The 25825-nt window shown below is 48.4% G+C and overlaps 1 protein-coding gene across 1 annotated transcript in view; it reads left to right on the top strand.

Annotated features, from left to right (window-relative positions):
- PRKCH (protein kinase C eta) overlaps positions 1-25825 on the top strand; it is a 274168-nt gene that overhangs the window by 190250 nt on the left and 58093 nt on the right. The window contains exon 10 of the mRNA XM_062181544.1: positions 11520-11674. Coding sequence (XP_062037528.1) covers positions 11520-11674 — 155 coding nt within the window. The remainder of the gene's footprint in view (positions 1-11519; positions 11675-25825) is intronic.

Here is a 25825-nt window from a genome sequence, read left to right on the forward strand (position 1 = left end):
GGGGCATTGTTCCCATGCTCTTCTCAACCACTAGGGGGTGCAGCAAAGGTTAGTGGTGTCCAGGTGATCAAAGCCCCACCCCCTGGGAACCCTCCTCCTCCCTCAGAGATGCCCGCATCCCAGCCTAATAAAAATGGTCGTGTCATGAGGTAGAGACCATGCTAGTAATACCATGCCCTCCAATTTCCACGACCTAATTAGAGGTCCGGCTAATCGTAGGGAGACACGAAAGGCTTTGGGAATGGGGTACACCTGTTACCAATTGTATCAAGATGGTTAATTATATCAGGAGATACCTAATATAAGCGAATGGGATGGATATGTTTTAAATTTTCTCCTTTCTCTTTCTGTAACATGTAGTAAACTGTGAAGTATAATTAGATTGAAAGGAATTGAATCTGGTTAAAATTACCATACACATCTCTTCTTCACTCTAAAATCTCTGCTTTTTTGGAGATCTTTTTCTCTGTACGAGTAGACTTCTGTTTTGTGCTGCCAGGATTGTGGGTGCCTTCGTTTTCATTTTTATTTACTTCTCCCCTCAATTTTCCTTGTATTTACTTTATATTTAACTGTGGGTGTGCAATTGCTCTCACACACAGGAAATGTACGGCTTTATAAAGGGAAATGAAGTCGCTTCTGCACACCTGGCTTTGCTGTCATCCGTTCCCTGTCTGAGTGATGGACAAGGTGATTCAGTATTCGACACTTCATTCGATAAAACAGCTGAGTAGAACTCATCTCGGCAGTTTGCTTTAGCTTTTCCGAAGTCTTAGTTTCAGTTGTATCAGGAAAAAAGAGAATTCTCCTGCTGTGTCAGCCCCCCAGCACCTCTGACTCCCCTCTCCCACTGCAGGCCACGCCTGTGCTTGGTGCCCTTGAAAATATATCACTTAGCATCCAGGCTCTGCCTTGGAACTTTCCAGTGCTCAATGGTCTGAGAGGGTGTTTCACAGAGTTGGTGGGAAATGGAATTCAAAGCTAAGCTTGTTTGGGTGCAAAAACATCTTGAAATCCATGAATATCAGAGGTCTTCAGATATTCATGAAAAATGCTTATTATGAAAAAATTACGTGGAATTCAGGGTGTTTTGTTTTTGTTTTTGTTTTTTTGGCTCTGAAATAAACATTGAATTTTGTTTTTCTGGGAAGGTGGGCCACACCTTGAACCTGCTCTACCGAGGTCTTACCGCCTATTTACACTTTAAAGACTGGAGTCCCTCCTTGCTGCTTTGCTATAGTGGATATGTCGGCCAGCCTGGTTGGCTCTCGTGCCCAGGTGACCAGGAGACACTGGGGCTCAGCACGGAACTGTGCATCCCTCCAGGTTGGAAATGCAAGTCCCTGAGGGTTTCTTCTATTGGAAACATATTTCACCTGCCGAGACACTAGTCTGTGTGCTCAGACTAGTTTTGCCCATGGGCTTGTCTGGTGGCCGGGATGGGGGGCAGGGGGTGGTTTGCGTGATTCAATTAACTTCTGACATCTCAGGAGCAGTGCAAAGTAAGTTTTAAAAAAATGAAGCCATTAGAGTCTCTCTCTCATTGTTTCTTCCTTGCAGCGTTTGCAATCATTCTTAATGTGGTTAAATTGAAGCTGCTTCCAGTTCAGACGTGGTGCAATCCGATTTCCTCACGGGGGTGCTTTTCCGTCGTGACCTCCTTGACGTCAGTAACTGTTTCCTGTTGATTTGCACTCTCTATTCCCCTGTAGATGACTTGGGCAGAGATCATAACAAAGTCGTGGCACTTAGGGGAAGCTCAGCCCAGGGCTGTCCATTCCTGGAGAGCGCCTTCTCCCGGCCCACAGCTGTCAGTAGCACCTGCGGCTTCTGGCACAGGGTGGCCTTGTTACTCATGTAGGAATATTCCAGGCTCTTAAGAACCTGGGCAAGTAGGTATGATATGGAAGAATGGATTTTAAAAAATCAGTTAATTTTGGTGTCTTCCCCCACCCCCCAAATTTGAAAATGGCAATATGACAGAAAAAAAGCCAAACATGCCAACCGAATTTTAAAAAATTTCTCATCCAAACTATACCATGGAGCTGGCAAGAGAGTTAAAGTCAAAATCTGTTTTTTGCATCAAAATAAACTTATCTTTGAATTCTGTTTTTCCTTGAACTTTTTAAAGAGCCCTTGGATGGCTGTGACTCCCAGTTTCACCGTGCCTTAGAGCATTGTGTAAATTATTCATCACTTGGAGTGTTATTTCTATTCTTTGAATTATTTCCAAAAGGCCATCTGCATCGTCAGTGTAATCCTGAACACAGTGACTTTTTCTTATGGCTGTGGTTTCCAGAACGATCCATCTTCAAATGATATTTACACCTGCACATCGTAGGGATGGCAGATTCATGATTTAAACAGAAGACTCTTTCTCTGGGTGTAAGAATGAGCCAACTTTGTAGACAGGGGAAAAAGCCACTGTGAAAAAGTCCTCCTTACGATCCATGTGCAGTCCAAAGGGGTACATGTTTGCTTTGCAGTAATAATGATATTGGCGGTTATTATAAAGTCTTCAACATAGAGAATATGAATTATCATTTGATATTATAAAATTAGATAACCCATCAGAATTTAAGCCTTGCTTAATGCGTTTTGGTTGTGAAACCTGGTTTTGTAACCCCTTGCTTAGCAAGCACTTCCCAGGAGGAACAGCTGTCACCAAGTCAGGGTCATCTCTGTGTGGCATCAGTAAATGTCCCTGAGCCCCAGAGGCTGGGCAGGGGGGCAGGGCGACTTCCAACTCTTTAGAACCCTGCCAATCCCTGCCCCACACCGAGGGTCAGGGCAGAGGCTCCAGTGATGACAATTCCACTGATTCATTCCAACCCTGGACTTGAACTTCCAGAGCCCGGAGCTAAATAACCCCTTTTTCTTTATAAAGTCAGTTGCCTCAGGTATTTTGTTGTAGTCACAAAAAAAAAAACAAGCTGCTTCATACAAGCAGTTACCGTGTGTCAGGCACTATTTGGAGCTCGTGGCGGAACTCATGGAATCCTCACAAACTTGAGTTCCGTCGTCGGATTATCCATTTTGCAGAAGTGACTTTGGCAAGACAGAACATAAATACAGCACAGCGGGAGCTGCTTTTGCAAACGAGCATCCTGGCTCTTGAACCCAGATGTCGGCTGTGCTGACCGCTTCTCAGTAACGTCAGGGCCATCAGCACTGCACAGGGTCTTCTAGCTTTTACCGTAGCCTCTGTGTGTGATGTAGGAATGCCAGAAGCCTCTGTGTGTTGAGATGCTTTTCTGAGCCTAGTACTGTGTGAGGCACTTTGCTTCTGATTTAATCTTCACACCACCACTGTGGTTGTAGGTGTTATAACCCTAGATTTATAACTAAGGAAACTTCTTGCCCTTTAAAATTGGTGTGTGTGCACGTATGTGTGTGTGTGCGTGTGTTTAAAAAATACCAGCACCTTTTAAAAATCTTTTCTTTGAAAGGCAGAATTACAGAGAGAGGGAGAGACAGAGAGAGAGACAAGAGAAACAGAGAGATCTTCCATCTGCTGGTTCATTCCCTAAATGGCCACAATGGCTAGAGCTGGGCCAATCCAAAGCCAGGAGCCAAGAGCTTCTTCTGGGTCTCCCACTTGGGTGCAGGGAGGAACCCAAGCACTTAGACCGTTTCCCACTGCTTTCCCAGGTGCATTAGCAGGGAGCTGGTTCAGAAGTGGAGCAGCTGGGATTTGTACCAATGCCCAAATGGGATACCAGCACCAAAGGCAGTGGCCCAACCCACTATGCCACAGTGCTGGCCCCGTGTGTTTTAACTTAAATCCTTAGGGTAGCAACAGAAGACTTACCCAAACCTATGCAAAAAAAGAAGAAGAAGAAGAAGAAGAAGAAGAAGAAGAAGAAGAAGAAGAAGAAGAAGAAGAAGAAGAAAACTGAAAATAAAGATTCAGAAGTACAAGTTTCATGGAACTCAGGGGCAGAAATTAAGAAATTAGCCAGGACTCTGGTAGGGGTAGGGCTTAAAACCAGAAAGACATAAGGACCCACTCACCCTCTCTGATTGGGGGTCTCTGCATCATTTTATGTTTCTGATTCACTGTTCTCTCTCTTCCATCCATACCTCCATCTGTCTGTCCGTCCATCTATCCATCCTCCTTCTGTTCATACATCCCTCCACCTATTTGTCCATCAATCCGTCCATCTTCCACCTGTCCGTCTTTCCATCCATCCATCCGTCCATCTCTCCACTCATCCATCCATCTTCCATCCATCCATCCATCCGTCCATCTCTCCACTCATCCATCCATCTTCCATCTTCCATCCATCCATCCGTCCATCTCTCCACTCATCCATCCATCTTCCATCCATCCATCCATCCATCCGTCCATCTCTCCACTCATCCATCCATCTTCCATCCATCCATCTGTCCATCTCTCCACTCATCCATCCATCTTCCATCTTCCATCCATCCATCTGTCCATCTCTCCACTCATCCATCCATCTTCCATCCATCCATCCATCCGTCCATCTCTCCACTCATCCATCCATCTTCCATCCATCCATCCATCTGTCCATCTCTCCACTCATCCATCCATCTTCCATCCATCCATCCATCCGTCCATCTCTCCACTCATCCATCCATCTTCCATCCATCCATCCATCCGTCCATCTCTCCACTCATCCATCCATCTTCCATCCATCCGTCCATCCGTCCATCTCTCCACTCATCCATCCATCTTCCATCCATCCATCTGTCCATCTCTCCACTCATCCATCCATCTTCCATCCATCCATCGTCCATCCATCCATCCGTCCATCTCTCCACTCATCCATCCATCTTCCATCCATCCATCCGTCCATCTGTCCATCTCTCCACTCTTCCAGGCTTTCACCATTCTGTTCTACTAAGGCATTTCACATGTTCACACCACAAGGAAGCCTCAGCTCCCTAATTCATGCACACACATCCCAGACTAAATTCAATCCTCTTTAGCTCAGTTCCAATTTTCAAGGAAAGAGACTCTAGGGAGGCCTGGCTTGGTCCGTCTGTACCCTGCAGGCTCAACATATATCCACATGACCAGGATGGGGCAGTTCTCTGAGAGTTTCCCAGGAGCTGAACAGCCACCTCCAAAGGTGGCTGACACAGAGACCCTACAGGATCTGGTCCCTGGTTCCTGCTCACCGAGCAGTCACCCTCCTAAGGAAGTGTCATCTTGCTACTTGTACAGTCTTGGCATAGCACAGTCACCTTGCCGGGGATTTTATCTCTCTAACTTTTCTTCAAGTAGCTGCCCTTGGGTTTTACCTCCTGAAGAACAGTTGTGGGTGGGGGTTTTTGAGAATGCACGCTGCTTTTGCTGACAGCCACGAGTGCATCAGGAGCTATTTTTATCTGCTTTGGCCAGGGCAGAGTTGGCCCAGGCTGCAGTGTGTTAATGGAACCTGGGCAGGTGGCGACAGGAATCCTATGATTACCAGGCACCAGCCTGGTGACCTGGGCGCCTGGGCGTGGGGACAGAGGGATCTGTGAGCTACTTTTATTCCCCCAGGTGTTCACTGCACCCATGTTAATGACTTGCATTTGTGGTGGGTTGAATCCAGGACAAGAGAGGAGAGGGTTCTACCCAGGGTGTGGCCACTCAGAACTGAGGTCAAGCCCGTTTCCTGGGCCTCGGGTTTCCTGCTGCACACATCATGGCAGAGTTTACCACACAGGAACCGAAAGCCTCAAGTCAGGCCGGGCAGATGTTCAGCCCCAGTTTCTAGGAAACTAGACTTTAGAAAACCCGAAGCAGTGATAGGCTTAGGTTCTTTTCGTTTGTTTTACCGTCTCTGCCTAGGATAGGATTTGGAAATTCCTCTCTGGCCCAAAAGTGACTCGCAGCCACCTTAATCCATCAGCAGCACCTCCCTAAATGCAGGATTCCCCCCAAAGATGCTTCATCCGGTCGCTTCCCAGCTGAGTCTGTGAGGCGTGATTGAGTGTCAGCCCGGCCATCCCTGATGCTGGGTTCGGCAGCAGCACAAACAGAAGACCGTTGTGGGCGAGAGCCGGATTTCTGCCCCCTTGCAGGGGGCTGTTTAGTCGCAGGTGTTCATTGAAGGTGAAAGGATCCCCACAGGGTGAAGGAGCTCCTTCCAAGGGAGTGAAGTCTCGCTGGAGGAATTTGTGTTTGTAGCTCACGCTGTTCCGTTACAGCCGGCATGTACCAAGGCTCTCCTGGGGTCTCTTGCAAGCCAATTCCATTCGGGTTGCCACCTGTTTTGACCTAGGGGCTGGGCTTATAATTCTTTTTTTTTTTTTTTTAAGATTTATTTACTTATTTGAAAGAGTTATACAGAGAGAGGAGAGAGAGAGAGAGAAAGAGAGAGAGAGGTCTTCCATCAATGGTTCATTCCCCCATTGGCTGCAATGGCTGGAGCTGCACCAATCCGAAGCCAGGAGCCAGGAGCTAGCTTCCTCTGGGTCTCCCGTGCGGGTGTAGGGGACCAAGGACTTGGGCCATCTTCCACTGCTTTCCCAGGCCATAGCAGAGAGCTGGCTGGATCAGAAGTGGAGCAGCCGGGTTCTCGAACCCATCGCCCATATGGGATGCTGGCACTGCAGGGCAGGGCGTTAACCCACTGAGCCGGCCCCTGGGCTTATAATTCTAATAGAGAGAGCAGGAAGTGAGTGATCCTGCTTATTAATAGCAGCTGGGCTCCCACCCTACCCGACTCCTCCCCCGCAGTTGGCTCTTATGGGTGGGGTGAAACAGAGCCCCACCAATTAGCATTTGGCTTTCTCTGCAAACACTCAGCTATGGACAAAGCAGCGTGGTTAACGCACGTGAACATGTTCATTCATCCCCACTCTGACCTGACACTTGCATCGTCATCCTTCAAAGCTAGGGACCTGATTCCTCGTGGAAGCTCTTCCCCAAATCCCAGCCTAGCCTCCTGGCTGCCCCAGTGTCCTTGGTGGTCCCCATGGCACCCTCTGCACCTTCCACTGCTCATACCGCCTGCGGTGATGTGCTGTGTCTACCTCTCCCATTGCCTAAATAACAGCGCTCCAAGCCAGCCCCGCACTGCACTTTCCCAAAATCTTTCATCTTTCCGATGAAAATAACAACAGTATGGAGGAAGCACCTGCGCTTTCGTTTGCTTCTGATTTATAAGATCATCACAGCAACCTTGAGAGCTTCCTGGGCAGTATACAGAAATTGGCATCTTCCCAGATCGCATAGCCGGAAGCTGGCTTCTGCCCCCGAGTCTAGACTTGGCTGTGTCTCTCTGCCCCTTTGCTTGTAACGGAAATCCCTAGGCACAGGCACATTTGTGACCCGGTTTTAACTGCTGTCTCCACGAGAGCCACTCTAGCAGCAACAACAGCTACTGCTCATTGCACCCTTGCTGCAAAGGTTTTGTTTGTGATAAAGGCTCGGTCCCCACCTCATGAGCAGCGGACTCAACACCAGAGGCTTGTGGCATTTATCTCCTTTTTTATTTTTATTTCTGTTCTTATTTATTTATTTGAAAGACAGAGTTACAGAGAAGCAGAGAGAGAGAGAGAGAGAGAGAGAGAGAGAGAGAGAGAGAGAGATCTTCTATCTGCTGGTTCACTCCCCAGATGGCTGCAACAGCCAGATCTGTGCTGATCCAAAGCCAGGAGCCAGGAGCTTCTTCTAGGTCTCCCATGCAGGTGCAGGGGCCCAAGGACTTGGGCCATCTTGAATTACTTTCCCAGGCCACAGCAGAGAGCTGAATCGGAAGTGGAGCAGCCGGGACTTGAACCAGCGCCCATAAGGGATGCCGGTACTGCGGGAGTCAGTAATCTTGGAGTAGAGATTGCCGCCAGGTCTTTCCCCCACGTCCTCAGCAGACATTTCAAAACAGAGGAAAGAGCAAAGCAAGCACACAGAGGGCTTGCTTGCAGCAGAAGCTCTTTGCTAGTTGATAAACATGTTTTGCTTTTACCGCCTGGTGACGTGACTTGAGGACAGACCATTACTTATTAAGTTGTCCTTGTGTCTTTGGCCAGTATCTCCCCTTCTAGAGTTGCTGTGGTCCAAAGGCTACGGACTGTGTGCTCTGTTCCGTGTGGTTCCAGACAGAAGGTCAGCAAGGAGACGGAAGGAAAAGAAACAAGTGCGATGGGACGTGTATTTTTTCGCAATTCTGAAGCTTGTGACTGCTTCTCCCATTGCTGAGCGGGAAAGAACGTGCAGCATTCCGAGTGGTATCTGAGAATCAGCCTCCAGGGCGGAGGGCAGGGCCGAGATAGAGGAGAGTCAGCCAGGCCCGAGGGCAGTGTTTAACGTTCCACCCCCAGATCTGGAATTTGTCCCAAGGTCTGGCTTTGTCGACTTTAGATGGGAGCAGTTGTTGGTGTCTCTCTCTCTCTGTGTGTGTGTGTGTGTGTATGCTAGAAATGGGTGGAATTTCGTTTATAATGCCCTTGTCTTGTGGATGGATGCCTCTACCTTTGAACCTCTTGCCAAGCACGCTAGGGAATGGCTGTGAGCCTACTGACCCAGTTCTCGTTAACCAGGTGTTTAGAGCAACTGGAATTCACATCCACGAAAAAGGCGCACAGGCTGCTCAACAAAAACGGACCAGACAGACCTCGTTGTTGTCGCGGGCGGGCGTGGGGTGCCTTGGTCACCTTTGTTCTGGATGTGGCTGGAGGGTGCTCCCCAAGGGCTCCTGTCTGGGGAGGCCCGATCCCCAGTGTAGCAATGTGAGAGTTAACATCTTGGAGTGATAGAGCCTAGAGCAAGGTCCCTTAGGTCATTGGGGGCACTGCTCTTGGAGCAGATTGGAGGGAGCCCAGTTGGTTCTAGAAAGAGTGAGAATGGCCCCTCGCTGTCCCTCTGGCTTTCCATCTTGCCATGTGATCTCTCCCATGATGCCGCTGTCTACCACGAGACCCTCACCAGTGCCATGCCCACCACCGTGAGCTAAAGCAACCTCTTTCCCGTAAGGGTTACCCAGCCTCGGGCACTTGTACCAGCACAGAAAACTGACCTAGGCAGCCTTTGCCAGGTCCTCCTGTGCCCCCCCACCCCCCCCAAAGGAACACAGCACTGAGGGGGAGGCTTCTACACAGGTGCACCTTTGAGGGGTGTGGGGGGGCACCTGCTTCTCCTGCACCCCACCCTTTGCTCCCCTGGGTCCAGGTCCTCCCCATTCATTGCTCATCACAGCACGTCCCACCCGGTCTGCGTGTGCCCTTGGCAGTCACACCCAAGTGCAGGCCCCTGGCTTACTCAGACGCTTGCTCTGTTTATATAATTTCCCAGTCGGCTGCTGCACGCCCACCTGCAGAGCTACCTTGCTGGTGTTGTCTTTGGCCATTTCCTCTTCACTGTTAAATCCTTGCAAAGCGTTAGCAGCAAGAGAGATGTGTTTGATAGACATGGGCACTTTTTTCTCCTCCATAATTAAGGTATGCCTTAAAATAGAGACCAGGAGGCCCTAAGCCCTGCCGCCTCCTGATAGGGATCTGCCTGCTCGCCCCGAGCTGCGGAGGGAGGTGAGCCAGAGCACGCAGGGCTCTCCGCCCTGGCCCGGCTCCTGTGTGTGGAAACAGGCCGTGCGTGATCCGTGGCACTCCGAAGCCCAGGCACAGCTGAGTTCTGTGTGCACACGTCCTCTGGGGGGAAATGCCTGCTTTTCCACAAAGTGGCCTTCTGCCCTCCCACCCCACAAAACGGTGGCCTGGCCCAGAGTGGACGGTGCTCATGCTGCCGGCCTTGGCTGGCCCACGGGTCACTCACAGACCACAGGGCCATCTGCACCCCAGACAGGCAACCAGATGTCACTGCTTCCTGCACTTTCTCTTCGCAGGCTTTGCCAGAACTTGTAGAGTTGCCTCTTTATGTGATTTTTCTTTTTAAACTTATTTGGAAAAGAGACACAGAAAAAGAGAGAGAGAGAGAAAGAGAGAGAGAGAGAGATCTGGTTCACTCCCCCAATGCCTTCAACACCTGAGGCTGATCCAAGCCAAAGCAAGGAGCCTGGCTCCTGGCTTCAGATCGGCCCAGCTCCGGCCGTTGTGGCCAACTGGGGAGTGAACCAGCGGATGAAAGACCTCTCTCTCTCTCTGCCTCTCCTTCTCTCTCTGTGTAACTCTGACTTTCAAATAAATAAATAAATCTTCAAAAAAAAAATAAAAAAGTATATTTCTACACCAGACTCTTTATGGCTCGTTATACTCTGCTGGATCCCAAGCACTTAATTTTTTTTTTTTTTTTTAAATATTGACTTAGGTTTTAAACATTGAATTAGCTAGCCAGGAACTTCTCATACACATTAGGGGTTCTTGGAAAAGAAAAAAAAGTTCTGTGACTCTTAGAGACAGCACTTTTTAATTGTTTCTTTCAATAAGCAGTCCTCATTTCCACAGCACTTTTTTTTTTTAAGATTTATTTATTTATTCGAAAGAATTACAGAGAGAGGAGGAGAGGCAGAGAGAGAGAGAGAGTCTTCTATCCGCTGCTTCACTCCCCGGTTGGCCGTAATGGTCGGAGCTGCGCCAATCCAAAGCCAGGAGACAGGAGCTTCCTCTGGGTCTCCCATGTGGATGCAGGGGCCCAAGGACTTGGGCCATCTAATACTGCTTTCCCAGGCCATAGCAGAGAGCTGGATCAGAACTGGAGCAGCCGGGTCTCGAACCGGCGTCCATATGGGATGCTGGCACTGCAGGCAGTGGTTTTGCCCACTATGCTACAGCGCCGGCCCCATCCACAGCACTTTCTTCACACCCTCTGGACACTGCGCAGAAAGCTCCCATTCGCCAGTGCACTTCCCAAATGCTCCCAACCACCAGGACTGGGCTAGGCCATCGCTGGGATGCAGGAATTCTATCCACCCATGCCCTGTGAGTAGCAGAGAACCAGCTGCTTCATCCATCAGTGCTGTCTCCCAGGGTGCGCATTATCAGGAGCCAGAGCTGGGAGTCGAACCCAAGGACTCTGATGTGGCATGTGAGCGTCTTCGGCAGTGTCTTAACCCCTAGGCCACACGCCTGCCCAGTGGCTTTTGTGAAGAGTCCCTTTCTCCTGCTGTGAGAGAGTCTGCAAGGGTGGAGGTGGCATCCTGCTTGTGTTAGGCTCCCTGTCCTGACTCCACGTGTTTTGATGGACAGCGTGGAGTCCACGGAGGCCACTCTGAGGCTTCCCTGAGACTTCCGCTTGGCTGGTTTGTGTCAAGGGTTTCCCTTAATCTGTGAGTGTTCTCTGCCCACTCCCAAGGACGAACAAGCACCTGTTCGCACTTTCTGTAATTAGCCCGGGTGAAAGTCATTTATTCACCTTTTGATTTATGTCTCCGCCTTCTAATCACATGGCCTTTTAGGTGCAGAGCCAGAACTAGAAGCAACAGCTTTTTATTTTGTAGAAACCCAAGGCTGTGGGAATCAGCTGAGGGAGTCTTGGGTGTTCCTGCCGCCTACCCCGTCAGTGTCCTGGACACCTCCACTTGGCAGTCTCTTCTCCCCCGTCGCACCCGAGGGCCCAGGACACCCACGGAACCCCAGGCTAACGGCTGCACCCCGTGTCTGTTGTGCAGGATCGACTGTTTTTCGTGATGGAGTTTGTGAATGGGGGCGACTTGATGTTCCACATCCAGAAGTCTCGCCGGTTCGACGAAGCCCGAGCCCGATTCTACGCCGCGGAGATCATCTCAGCGCTCATGTTCCTGCACGAGAAAGGAATCATCTATCGGTGAGCTCTGCTTGTGGGCGCCCGCCCCCAAGCCACCCCCTGCCCCCTCTCCCGGCTGGTTTCTGCTTGTGGGCGCCCGCCCCCAAGCCACCCCCTGCCCCCTCTCCCGGCTGGTCTCTGCTTGTGGGCGCCCGTCCCCAAGCCACCCTCTGCCCCCTCTCCTGGCTGGTTCCATCCCCATTTCTCCTGGTGAGCAATCCAAGTCTTTTTGGAATTGAATTCACACCAGTGCTATGTGTGTTAGAATAAATGAATGATACGGTGATGAGCTCTGCCAGCAAACTAAAACTCATCGTAACTGATATTCATAGAATCAGCCCAGAGGCTGGGGAGAGACTGGTCGTGAATCGGTGTCCCCAGAGTTTGTCAAAGCCTGAGATGGCCAAGCCCTGCAGGGTGCTGAATACGTAGTTCTCTCTCTCTCTCCCTCCCTTTCTTGTTTCACTTGAACGTTTGAAGGGAGTTGGTTAGCCATGGATCTGTTGCATTTGCTGTAAGGACCGCAGATGGCACAAGGGCTATAGAGGTGAACCTGCTGCTGACAACCGGGCCCTGCTTGGTGACACTTATCATTTGTACCCCTCGCCAAGATATTATTATGAATTTTTAAAGGTTTATTTATTTGAAGTAGTTATGGAGATAGAGAAGAAAGAGAGAGAGATTGCCCGTGTTCTGGTTGACTCCAGAAGCCAGGAGCTTCTTCTGGGTCTCCCACGCGGGTTCAGGGCCCCAAGCACTTGGGCCGTCTTCCACTGCTTTTCCCAGGCCATTGTCAGTGAGCTGGATTGGAAGTGGAGGAGCCAGGACTTCAACTGGAATGTCTGTGTCATAGGCATTGGCTTTACCCACTACGCCACAATGCTGGCCCCCTCGATATTACTTGATTCCATGTCCTGAGACTTAATCTATTGATCATCATATAGCATACTTTATAGCATACATATAGCATACTTTATAGCATACATATAGCATACTTTGAATGGGCTCAAAATCTGGTGGATGTTAGAACTCAACCAATATCAAGTGAAACTTTACTCAAAGAGAATGTTGGGGTGATTGGGAATATAATATCATGAATGTCACGATATTATAATCATGAATGTCAGACAATTCTATTCTTACACCTTCCTTTGTTTCCTCTTGTCAGTTCCCTCCCATTGTGTAAATCACATCATAACTTAGGTGCCACACGTATTCTTTTTCTTCTGTTGTTGCTTTCCTTTGGGGAAAATTCTTTTATAGAAGAACATGAATGATTAATGATTGAAATTTGCTTCTTGTTAGCCTTGCTAAATGCTGTTCCTTTTGTGAGGTCGTGGCAGTATTGATGTCATTATTAAAGTGTCAGAGAGCTTTAAAAGCAGTCAGTAGTCTTTTTAAATTTTGAACAGTGGAGAGACAGGGAGTCAGATGGTTAGAGTGCCCATCTGCTGGTTCACCCCCAAAAAGCACGCAACCACTAGGACTGGACAAGGCTGAAGCCACGAGCTGGGGATTCAATCCAGGTCTCCCATGTGGGTGACAGTGACCCAGCACGTGAGTCTTCAGCTGGTGCCTCCCAGGGTTGGCAACAGCAGGAATCTGGACTCAAGAGCCAGAGCCAGAACCAGAACTCAAAACCAGGCACTCGGGTATGGGATGTGGGCATCTCACGTGGCATTCTTAGTGCTGTGCCAAACACCCACCCCAGTGGATATTCTTGAATACCCTGAGTGTCTTCCTGTAAGACAGGAAGAGAGAGTAGGTGACGAGACTGGCAAAGATGGGGCCAGAAAGAAGTGGAGAAGCAGAGGAGCTAGGACAGGCATTGTGCAGAAATTTCTGCTCACTGGTTCCCTGCAGAGTCCCCAGACCTCGACCAGATGAAGCAACATCAGAGACCCAGGACGCTGTGAAGGGGCGCAGCCTGGAGTGCAGCATTGGGCGTCATCGTCTCGCAGGTGGTCCTCCTTCCTGAGTCCTTGGCCGGCCACAGGTGGCCTGAGGTAGCCTGGACTTTGGGCCACCCTGGCCATGCTGTGCAGTGCTGCTGGTGGCTCTGTCGTGGAGTTTTTCCTGTGTCCACTTTCTGCCCAGTGTGTGATTTGCACAGGTTGCTGGTGCGATATCTCGTGGTAGTTGGTGTCCAAGCCTGGGCACCAAATTCTACCTTTGCTGCCCTCTGTCTGGCTTATTCATCCGTTCTCTCCCTGCTTACTTCAAAGACAGCCCACCCACCCCCCCTCCACATTTAGTGTTTAAGGATGATGACTTCCCTACTTGGCAGGGACTTCTGTTGTAATAATATTAGCAACAATAGCAAGAGCCAATTGGAGCACTTGCTACAGGACTAATACTTTATCTGTATTTCTCCTTAAATCCTTGTAACTTCATTATGTACAGCAATATAATGAGGATACTTCAAAAAGTTCATGGAGAAAATGAAACTTATTCTGGTGTAAAAAAAAATGGAAGCCTACGCACAGTTCATAATACACATTTTTCATGAACTTCTTTTTTTTTTTAATTTGAGAAATACACATAGAGAGAGAATCTCTCATCCCCAGTGTCTACAGTGGCTGAGGCTAGACCAGGCCAAAGCTAAGGGCTAGGAACACAATCCAAGTTTGGGTTGTGGGTAGCAGGAACCCAATTACTTGAGCTCTGACTGCTGCTTGCCAAGTCTGTATTAGCAGGAGCCAGGGCCAGGCATCAAACCCAAGCACTGCATGTGGGATGGAGGCATATTGGTCGCAACAGCAGGAGCTGCACTGATCCGAAGCCAGGAGTCAGGAGCTTCCTCCAGGTCTCCCATGCAGGAGCAGGGGCCCAAGGACTTGGGCTATCTTGCACTGCTTTCCCAGGCTGTAGCAGAGAGCTGGATGGGAAGTGGAGCAGCCAGGACTGGAACCAGCACCCACATGGGATACTGGCACTATAGGCAGTTGCCTTAACTGGCTATACCACAGTGCCGACCCTGCCTGCTTCTTATGAACTTTTGGCAAACCCCTTGTATATATATGGATTTCAAAAATTTTTGCACCAAAACCAGCCTTTTAATTCTATTTCCTTTGAATTTTTTGAAGTACCATTATATTATTGGCACTGAATAGGTGAATAACTAGAAAGGCTTCATTCATAACCAGGCTCACTAACTGGTGATGAAGCTGCAGTTCAGACCATGTGTAGCCTCTGGACTGCACCGTCTCCCTGGGGGACAGACCTGGAAGTTCAGGGAGCCCCTAAAGAGCTGGCTTCTTATTCAGGACAGTGTTAATCCATGAAAATAAGGCAGGATGGGGAAAAGCCAGGAAGTCTAACGTCAAGTTTTCGAGAACAGCAGGGGCTTTACTGAAGAACCAGGCAGCACTGGACCCCAGACAGCAGGCCTGCTGCCCCGGGTCGGGTGTCCCTGTCTCTTGGTGCTCTTGCAACTTGGTGGAAGGAGCCTGCACCTGGTGCAGTTTTGGGAGAAGTAGCATCCACATACATCTTGAGAAGTTACTGCCATTTTTGGTACCAAGGGTTCCATTTTGAGAGCTAATTTTGATTTACTCTTGGACTTGAATCTGCTGTGCAGGGTAGAACTGATAGCAGTTGACTTTCAAGGGAGCACATTGACTTGGGATGTATTCACCTGCTATTTCTGTCCTGTGGATTTAGTTCACAGGATGATTTAATTCCATTCAGAGGCTCTGAAAGGCAAAGCCCTCGGAATTCACACATAGTAAAAGGCGCCTCTGGGTCACGGAAGGTGTGGGTTGGATACAGGAGCCCAGGAGAAACTTGGGAACATCAAACAGCCGTGTTTGTCTTGCATGTCCCAAGATAGCCTTTAGCCTTTCAGTGCTGAGCTGGTATGAAATGATGCTGCACCTATTCAAGTAGAATTGGTATTTGTTTATTTGGGGATTTTTCTTCTTCTTCTTCTTCTTCTTCTTCTTCTTCTTCTTCTTCTTCTTCTTCTTCTTCTTCTTCTTCTTCTTCTTCTTCTTCTTCTTCTTCTTCTCCTTCTTCTTCTCCTTCTCCTTCTCCTTCTCCTTCTCCTTCTCCTTCTCCTTCTCCTTCTCCTTCTCCTTCTTCTTCTTTTTTTTTTGGATGGAGAGTAATTTTCCAACAAGTTGCAAAGATGGTGCCATGTGCAAGTCATTGTTAAACTGGACTTTCGGGGCTGGCGCTGTGGCATAGCAGGTTAAGCCGATGCCTGCAATGCCAGCATCCCATATGGGCACTGGTTCGAGACCTGCTCCCATTTCTGACCCAGCTCTCTGCTGTGGCCTGGGAAAGCAGTGGAAGATGGCCCAAGTCCTTGGACTCCTGCACCCACATGGGAGACCCGGAAGAAGCTCCTGGCTCCAACTGGGGAGTGAACCAGTGGATGGAGGACCTCTCTCTCTCTCTCTTCCTCTCCTTCTCTCTCTGTATAACACTGACTTTCAAATAAATAAATAAATCTTTTTTTAAAAAAACTGGATTTTCAAAGGTACTTCCTCAGGCTCCCTCTGTTGAGAATTTCTTCTCTTTGTAGCCGACTGTGCTTTGAGAGAGAAGCCAGGCCAGCTACACTTAACGTGCTTTTCAGCTTGTGTTCGGCCCCTGATGCTCTGATGAGTTCATTTGCGTTTTGGTGGAGGCACACGGGCCCCGGGGTCTGCAAGTGCAGGGTCTGCCTTCTGCCTTTGAGCGGAAGGTCTGGATCGTGCCGTGGCCCAGAAACCAAGGAGAATGGGCTGAGAAGGAGGCAGTCAACCAGGTGGCTTTGCCAAGGGAAGAAAACGCCATTCATTGCTTCCTCCTGGGCCTGCTGGCTGACGGGCAGCCCCGAGAGCACTCTTGAATTATTTACACTTGGCAGTGACTTTTTTTGCAGAGCCAAGCTGTACAGAAAAGCTAGGGAGACAAAGAGGCATGCATCCCGTTCAGCCGCCCTGCAGACACTGCTTTCTGTCCTGTTTCACAAACTGCCTCAGAGAAGTCAGCCGGCACTGACGTTTCAACCCCAAACGCCAGACATCAGCCAGCACACATCTGATTTGCTGTTGTTGACAAAGTGTGGAATGTATCTGAAAACGCCGTGGTGCTTCCCAAAATGTGTAGACGTTGGAATGAAAAGATAAGTTTATTTGGGTGCAAAAAGTTGATTTTCATTCCTAATTTTTCATAACGTGCATTTTCCGTAAACTTTTCAAAGACCTCTTATCTGCCTAGATCTCAACAAAAGTGCTTGCGTCTCAGGAGACTTGTTTTTAAATTCCATGTTCCATGAAGTGTGCAAAGTGTCTTCGTATCTCCCCACTTTCAGCATCTCATGATCCTAGAGTCTCCAGTTATCATCTGGGGCCCTCCAAATTTTATGAGACACTCCTTGTGAATAATTGATTTAAAAGTCAGGGTGGCCACGTTGCCAGTCCCTGGAGGAGCTGCACTCACAGTGAGCCCCTTGTGTCCAGGCTGATGGCTTCATGCTGCACAATGGAATTAGAAAATAATAGAGCCCCAGGAGACCTCAGAGCGCACCTAGTGCCTCTGGCAGACCAGGGCATTCAGGTCTGAACATCCAAAGAGTAAAACTTCTTGTAGTAGGTGTCTCTTTGGATGACTTATCGGCCATTTGGTTTCCATCTCCAGGAAAATAAGATTGGGATTAGAAAGCTTTCTAGACGGCGCCGCGGCTCAATAGGCTAATCCTCTGCCTGCGGTGCTGGCACCCTGGGTTCTAGTCCCGGTTGGGGCACCAGATTCTGTCCAGGCTGCTCCTTTTCCAGTCCAGCTCTCTGCTGTGGCCCGGGAGTGCAGTGGAGGATGGCCCAAGTCCTTGGGTCCTGCACCCGCATGGGAGACCAGGAGAAGCACCTGGTTGCTGGCTTCTGATCAGCGCGGTGCGCCAGCCACAGCGCACCAGCCTCAGCGGCCACTGCGGGGTGAACCAACGGCAAAAGAAGACCTTTCTCTCTGTCTCTCTCTCTCACTGTCCACTCTGCCTGTCAAAAAAAAAAAAAAAAAAAAGCTTTCTTACAGTCTTCAGCTAAAGAGCTAATAATGACAATTTGAGGCATTTATGCCTATTTATTCCATCTATTTGTTGATTTGTTGATGTATCTATTTATTTGAAGGGTTATAGCGAGTGAGAGAGAGCAAACTCCCATCTGACAATTCACTCCCCCAAATATTTTGCAATGGCTGGGGCTGAGCCAGGCTAAAGTTGGGAGCTAGGCAATCTAGGTCTCCCACAGGGGTGGCCTGGACTCTAATACTTGAACTGTCACTGCAGACTCCCAGGATGTACATTCGCAGGAAGCTGGAATCAGGAGCAGAGCCAAGACTTGAATCCAGGCATCCCATGCGGTGTCTTTTTTTTTTTTTAAAGATTTATTTTTTATTTATTTGAAAGACAGAGTTACAGAGAGAGAGAGAGAGAGAGAGGTCTTCCATCCACTGGTTCACTCCCCAAATGACTACAACGGCCAGAGCTGAGCCGATTCGGAGCCAGGAGCTTCTTCCGGGTCTCCCACACGGGTACAGGGGCCCAAGGACTTGGACCATCTTCCACTGCTTTCCCAGGCCACTGCAGAGAGCTGGATTGGAAGTGGAGCAGCCAAATCTCGAACCGGTGCCCATATGGGATGCTGGCACTGCAGGCGACGCCACGGCACTGGCCCCTCCATAAACTTTGTAAAGTAAGATTTGATTTATATATTTGAAAGTCAACATTATAGAAGGAGCAAGAAGGAGGGAGGGAGAGAGAGAGCAAGCGAGTGCTTCCATCCACTGGTTCATTCCCCAAGTACCTGAGCCATCTTCCTCTGCTTTTCCCAGGCCTGTATTAGGGAGCTGGATCACACATGGAGCAACCAGGACATGAACCATCACTCACATGGCATGCCAGCACTGCAGGCGGCAGCTTTACCCGCTCCACCACAGTGCCAGCCCCTTCCATGAACCTTTAAAAATACACTCACATTTGGCACTCTTCAGGATAAAGCTGATAGCTCAGACCACAAGACTGAGTGAGATCACCTAAAGGGAGTACCCTATGTAAAATTAATGAATTAGTTCGAGAGACAGAAACAGAGAGCCCAGTGCATCTGCTGGGCCACTTCCTAAATGCCCGCCATGGCCAGGGCTGCAGGAAGTGAATCCTGGTCTCCCACCTGTGTGGCAGGGGTGCAATAAATTGAGCCATCGCCTCTGCCTTCCCAGGTCTACACTGGCAGGGAGTTGGAGTCAGGAGCCAGAGCCAGAAACTCAGATGTGGGAGCAGGCATCTCATGCAATAAATAAGGGGCCGGGGACAGAACCCTGGGAACCAGGGCCCTTTAGAGATTTGCCTACATTTGGCTCCAGGGCTAAGAAACAACTGATAGATTCAATCTTTTAGAGTCCATGTTCCCAACGTGCCATTCCTTGAAACACATCTTGCTATCAAAAATTAGAAAAAGATCACTTATTTTAAAGTTAAGGTTGCATGGCAAACCCTCAGACTTAACATTCTCCCTGTATATTTCATTACATTTTTCTACTGAAAGAATTCCGGGGTGGTAGACGCAGCCCTGTGGTCCTGGGGATGCTGGCAGGTGGCTGCTGAAGGCCCTGAGCTGGTGCCCATCTGCACAGTGGGGCACCGTAGCGGGGTGTCCCTGCTGAGTGGTGGTGACGCTGAAGTCGGATGGACGTGACTATACACACAGGCTATCTGAAACAGGCCAAGTCTGTATAAGGGATCATTTTTTTCAGGACACGCTGTCAGCTCATTTGGGCTTTGTCTGTAGGCAAGGCTTAAGCTGAAATGATGTGTTAAGAGGCTGCTCACAGAAATTAGAATTTTAGCTTGGAAAAATCGACCCTTTGGGTACCAGTCTCTTTACATCAACAGTATCTATTCATGCTGTTCTTTCGAATGATATCGTTTTTTGTATTTCAGCAACATTTTGAAATTATGTGCAATCAATACCCTTTGCGTGTACTTGTCATCAGGCCTTTAGATAATTTTCTTTGCAAGTGCAGAGAATGCGGAACATCCTGAAGGCTCTATTCTTGCATTTTGTCCGAATTCCAGCTGTCTCTCATGTTTGGGGGGAGAGCGCCGGCCACTGTTTGCCTTTTGCATCAATGAAAGCGGCAGTTATTTGGAGCTAATTGAAAACCGCTAATGGAGTTCCCTGACGGATGAAATCGGATGCCAGTTCTGCCCTTCTCCCCACCAGATTGGCCAAGCAGTCGATGGCTTCGCTGGAATTATGGGCAATCTTGGAATTATTTGCTAAGCAATAAAAACTCAGTCAGTTGAGCTTTGTGTATTAGATGAACACAGCCGTTTGTACAAAAGTGGCTGAACTGTACCGTTGAATAAATGTTTATAAACGGCCTACCCAATGCTGGTTTCACATCAGACTCCTGGAGGTTAAAGGGCAATAAAGACAGACCCTTGTCCTCAACCTTCCGATGTTTGCCCAGGCCTTACACCAATATTTGTTGAGCACCTACTGTGTGCCAGGCAGTGCTGTAAGCTCTGGAAAAACACAGAAAATAAAACAGACAAGAAGTCCTACCACGAGGGAGCTTAAATTCTTGCACAGGTACCCAAACAAGAAAAGTAAGGCTACTGAATGTTGGGTGATCCGTGCTGTGGAGGACCAGCTTGGCAAAGGGAAGATAAAATTCACTAAGAGATTTACTGTTTTACTTAGAAGATAGAGACAGGCTTCTCTGATGAGGGACCTGGAACAGCTGTGCAGAGGCCGCAGCGTGGGAGGCGCCGGCTCCCCATGGGTGTCGGGGGAGGGGTAGTACAGTGGAGTACCCAGTGCAGTTGGTCAAGGCAGGACAAAACCCGCAGGGGCTGGGGCGGCATGGTGGGAGATGCCCGGGCACCATGTAAACCATTTATCTCGTGAGGATAAACTCCTTCGGCAGGACTTCTTATCTATTTCATTTTAATTTCTTAGGATCTCTACGCAAGGAGAGATTTACAGATAAGGAGACTTGAGGCTCTGGAAATAAATTTTTTTTGTTCCAGATCACACAGTCCAGGGGTACTCCAAAAAGTTCATGGAAAAATGGAAATAAAAGATGTGTATTTTGGTGCAAAACACCTTCAAAACCCATGCGTAGCTTTTTCGTAATGCGCATTTCCTTGGGCGTCTTGAAGACAACTCAGATAGTGTGCATTTCAGAATTTTTGGCAGCAAAACTGAGTTATCTTTTAATACCGTCTTGCACGCACTTTTTGAGGTGCCCTTGACCATGGCAGAGCTCCGCCGTCCACCTCAGCGATGCCCTGTTGAGTCCCCAGGGACCTCTGCACCTGCTTTTACCTTTGCCTCTCCGCCAAGCTCTACTCCTACAGCACCTTGCAGGCTCTGCTTAGTTGTCCTGCCTTTGAGAAGCTCTCCCAGGCTCCTCCGCCTTCCACCCTCTTAGCTACCCCTCCTGTGCTCCACGGCGTCCAGTAACACCCGTCTCTCGCGGTTGTTGGTGCACTGTGCACCTCAGTATGTGGTCAGCTCGGGAGCACAGGGACCATGGCTGTGTAATCCCTGCTCCCAGGATTCTTAAGCATTCATGAAATAGACCTGGAGGTCGAACTCTGAGCTGCTTTCTGTTGCTGAGCACCTGCCATGTGCCCGTCTCTGTACTAAGCCATGTACTCGGCAGCACCCTGAGCTTGTGCCAGATGGGGAATGTGGTCCATGTACTGGCTTGTACTGGTCCACGTGCATGCTTCTCTCAGATTTCAAAGTGGTGTTTCTGGGTTGGTTTGCTTGTTTTTTCTCAAGTGTATAAAAGCCTTCTGAGAGTTTTCTCTGGTTACCGAAAGGAATGAGTGTACATCCATAGTCGTGTTTTCATAATTATAGTTCCCGTTCTTCAATAATTATGTAAGAGGCTAGATTTTATTTTGATATAATACAAACAACCTGTTCACCATTATAAAGACAAAGTTTCTTGAAATTGTAATTCTCAAGTGAGAACTATGGGAATACATCAGAAAGTTCATGAAAAAATGGAATTAAAAAGATAATTTTATTATAGTGCAAAAAGTTGATATACTAGTTTTTGTGTAACACAGCACTTTTTTGAAGGACTCTAATTTCCTGGAAAGAATTCAGATATTCTTCAGAAAGGAGCCCTGTATTACTCGAGCTTGAGAAACGATGCTGGTGTCCGCATCCTACCAAATTCTACACTTGGCTATTTAGGTCCGTAAATTTGCAGATTTAAGATGTGTAGTTTTCTCGCTTGAGGCAATGCTGACCTGTCCCGAAGTTGCATTAAACTGTCTGGAATATTCAGGGGACTTCTGCAGGAATCATTTCGACGTTTATGTCTTTCTGTTAACCTCTCAAGCCCGGCTTTGAAACGCGGCATTGCTGTGTAGGGTCCATAAACCTCCACGGATATGTTACAAACAGGACTGTGGTGCAAAGCTTGGGCATTTCACTTTTCCACAGTTAATGTGTGTGAGTTCTTGAAGCATCCCCAGGTTACTAAAGAGCTGTATGAAGGAACTTCACAAAATCCCTGGAAAAATGGATGCTGGAGAGAAGTGATATTTGGGGGTTTTTTGGATGTTGGAATATTTGCATAGATTTTTGCCAGCTGAACACCCCTCACCCAAAAACTGCAAATCTGAAGTGCCCCCAAATCCAGAATGTCTGAGTATCTGCTCAAGATTTGCATCACGGTGGCCAAAAAGTTTCAGATTTTAGAGCCCTTAGATTAGGGACATTGTGCCTGGACAGAACATTTCCAGCATCCCAGAAAGTACACTTTTAGTGAATCCCCACCCATCCTCATAGGCAGCCAGTGACTCTGGGCTGATATTATAGGGCACAGATCACCCCAGCGGAACCATGTTGGGTCCTAACAGTAAAATACCTTCTCACTGGCATCCACGTAGCTATGGAAGGGTGGTGTTCTTTACACTGATGGCGTGCGGGGGACGGTCCAGATCTGAAGTCACCCCCAGAAGGACCCCGGCCATCAGGTTTCTTGCCTGTGGGGAAGACAGTCCCAGGAGGATACACACGGGCACATCAACAGCAGGTGTCTGGGGAATGGAGGTGGATTGCAGTCTCCTCTTAGTGCTTTTCAACTGTTCTATATTGAAGAGAGTTTTTTTTAAATAATGAACATTGCTATTAATAATTGAAAATGCTATTTTACTTTAAAGATTTATTTATTTATTTGAGAGGCAGAGTTACAGACAGAGAGAGGGAGAGGCAGAGAGAGAGGTCTTCCATCTGCTAGTTCACTACTCAATTGGCCACAACAGCCAGAGCTGCGCTGATCCGAAGCCAGGAGCCAGGAGCTTCTTCTGGGTCTCCTACACAGGTGCAGGGGCCCAAGGACTTGGGCCATCTTCTTCTGCTTTCCCAGGCCATCGCAGAGAGCTGGATTGGAAGTGGAACAGCCGGGACTCGAACCAGCACCCATATGAGATGCTGGCGTCACAGGCATTTGCTTAACCTACCATGCCACAGTACCATCCCTGAAAATGCTAGTTCAGAAATGTCATACATGACCACATGTTTTCCACGTGGTGACTTCAGAGACGGGTGACACACAGCTGCCCCAATCGGTGAAGCTCTGTCAGGTGGAGACCTTCGAGCTGTGGCCATGCCTTGTCTGTGAGTTCCAGTTCCACAGGAGTCCCGAAGCCATGGTCTCAGTCTGCTGGGGCTGCCGCAACAAACACCATAGAGTGGTGCTTTAGACAGCAGAAATTTAATTCTTGGAACTGGGGAGCCAGAAGTGCGAGATGCTCACTGAGTCAGTTCCTGCGGAGAGTCCCTCTTCCTGGCTTGTCGGGCTGCTTGTCCTAACCTTGTGGCCAGGAGAGAATCAGCTAGCCAGTGTCCCTTCTGCCGGGGCACAGATCCCCGCCCCCCAGGACCCCATCAATTGTCATTGTCTTCCAAGGGCCACCTCCGGATACGTTCAAGTTAGAAGTAAGGACTTGCACAAAAGAATTTGGGTGGGATACAAACAGTCCATAACAGTCACTCATTCATACTTACGAGGGTACATCAACAAATTCATGGGCATATAATTAAAAGATGAGTTTGTTTTGCTGAAAAAAAAATTTGAAGTCCATACATAATTTTTTAGAGTATGCATTTTTTCATGAACCTTTCGAAGACCTCTCATATGCATGCATTTTTTTTTATTTATATATCTAAAGAGAACAGATGTCATGTATATACAGTTTTAAGAACAAATGAGGGGCTGGTGCTGTGGCACAGTAGGTTAAAGCTCTGGCCTGCAGTGCCGGCACCCCACATGGGTGCTGATTTGAGTCCTGGCTGCTCCACTTCCGACCCAGCTCTCTGCTATGACCTGGGAAAGCAGCAAAAGATGGCCTAAGTCCTTGTCCCCTGCACCCACGTGGGAGACCTGGAAGAAGCTCCTGGCTCATAGCTTCGGATCAGCTCAGCTCCAACCATTACGACCATTTGAGGAGTGAACCAGCAGTTGAAGACCTCTCTCTCTCTCTCTCTCTCTCTCTGTCTGTCTGTCTCTCTCTCTCTCTCTCTGTCTCTATCTCCCTCTGTAACTCTGCCTTTCAAATAAATAAAATAAATCTTTAAAGAAAAATAAAAAAGAACAAGTGATGCTTGCCACTCTCCCCTTCTTCCTTTCTTGTTTTTTTTTTTATTTTTGCAATAACATACTTCCAATTTACTTTACAACCACAAGTTTTCAAAGTTTTTTTGCACCAAAATAAATGCATCTTTTAATTCCATTTTCCACAAACTTTTGAAATATTCTGTCCCAGTATTGGTTTGATTGTTCAAAGTCTACACGGAAGCTACCTTTGCCCTCAGAATAGCAGGTGGTGGAGTTGAACACACAAGGATTAGACCAAGGTGTGCTCATACCTTTAGGCTCACTGGGCCGGGTATGTTAGTCTAGGAGCGATGTTTTTCAGGTGTTTTGGGGCCAAGACCAAATTCCTCTCTCAGATCCTAGGGCTTAAGCCCAGCAGGAGAAACGGCTGGGTGGCTGGGTGGAAGGTGGGTTACCGTTTACCTTTAGGTAGTTAGCAGCCCATGCCTGAAGGTGGAATATTTCCTTTGTCTCACTAATGTTAAGTCTTACTTTTCAGAAAATTTCCCAAGGGAAGCACATATAAATTGGTGCAAACTGCCTAGCTGGGCAAAATTGCTCAGACCTGACAATTTCTAGGTTCAGGTGCAAGGAGAAGTTAGTGAAGTCAGACAGGCAAGCTGCCCTGGAGAACAGTGTCCTGGGGGCGGGGGGGGTTAGGTGCCAGACGTGAGGGGGAGGGGGACACCTTGACCTCCCCCTTTTTCTATCTCTCACAGACTCCAGGGTGCCACCCACACCTTTCCCTCCCCATGCGCAGTCACTGTTCTACCTCGTTCTTGGGCCTTCCATCAAAATGTACTTTGTCCCACTGATAACACTCTAGAATCTCTCTCTTTTTAAAAAATGTATATTTATTTTTTTCCCAAAGAGACCTTTTATTTAAGGAATACAAACTTCATGCATTTCATAAGTACAACTTTAGGAATAGAGTGATTCTTCCCACCATACCCACCCTCCCACCCACACTCCCCCCCTCCTCTCCTCCCTCTCCCACTCCCAGTCCCATTCTCAGCTAAGACCCATTCTCAATTAACTTTATATACAGAAGACCAACTCCACACTAAGTAAAGGGTTCAACATTTTGCACACACACACACAAATTCTAGAATCTCAAGGGCAAGAGGGAGTTCAAAGTTAGCTGCCTCTCCCCTTCCAAAGCGTGAATAGGTGACATCCTGCCGAGCAGTCGTTTTTTTCTGTATTTAAACACCATCAAGCCAGAAGGAACTTATTTCCTCCACTTCCGGACCCCCGTGGCTTTGGGGGATTTCACTTTGTGTTGACCAGACAGTGTCTTCCAGAAGCTTCCACCCACTGGTCCTGGACCACCTGTAAGGAGTGGCCTGGGGAACAAATGCAAACCGTCTTCTACCAGGAAGCTTTTTGGGCATTTGGAAGCAATCTGGTTTACCAGTCAAAGAAGGAATACTGTTAGCCTGGTGCCGCTCGTTCTGGCTGTCTTGGCACCATCACTGGCTTCTGAACAATCGTCAACCAGAAGCTGCAGGTAATGGTTCAGGTAGTTGGGCTCCTGCCACTCAGGTGTGAGGCCTGTGTTGA

This window comes from Lepus europaeus, chromosome 22 (genome assembly GCF_033115175.1).
Source record: "Lepus europaeus isolate LE1 chromosome 22, mLepTim1.pri, whole genome shotgun sequence".
Classification (NCBI taxonomy): Eukaryota; Metazoa; Chordata; class Mammalia; order Lagomorpha; family Leporidae; genus Lepus; species Lepus europaeus.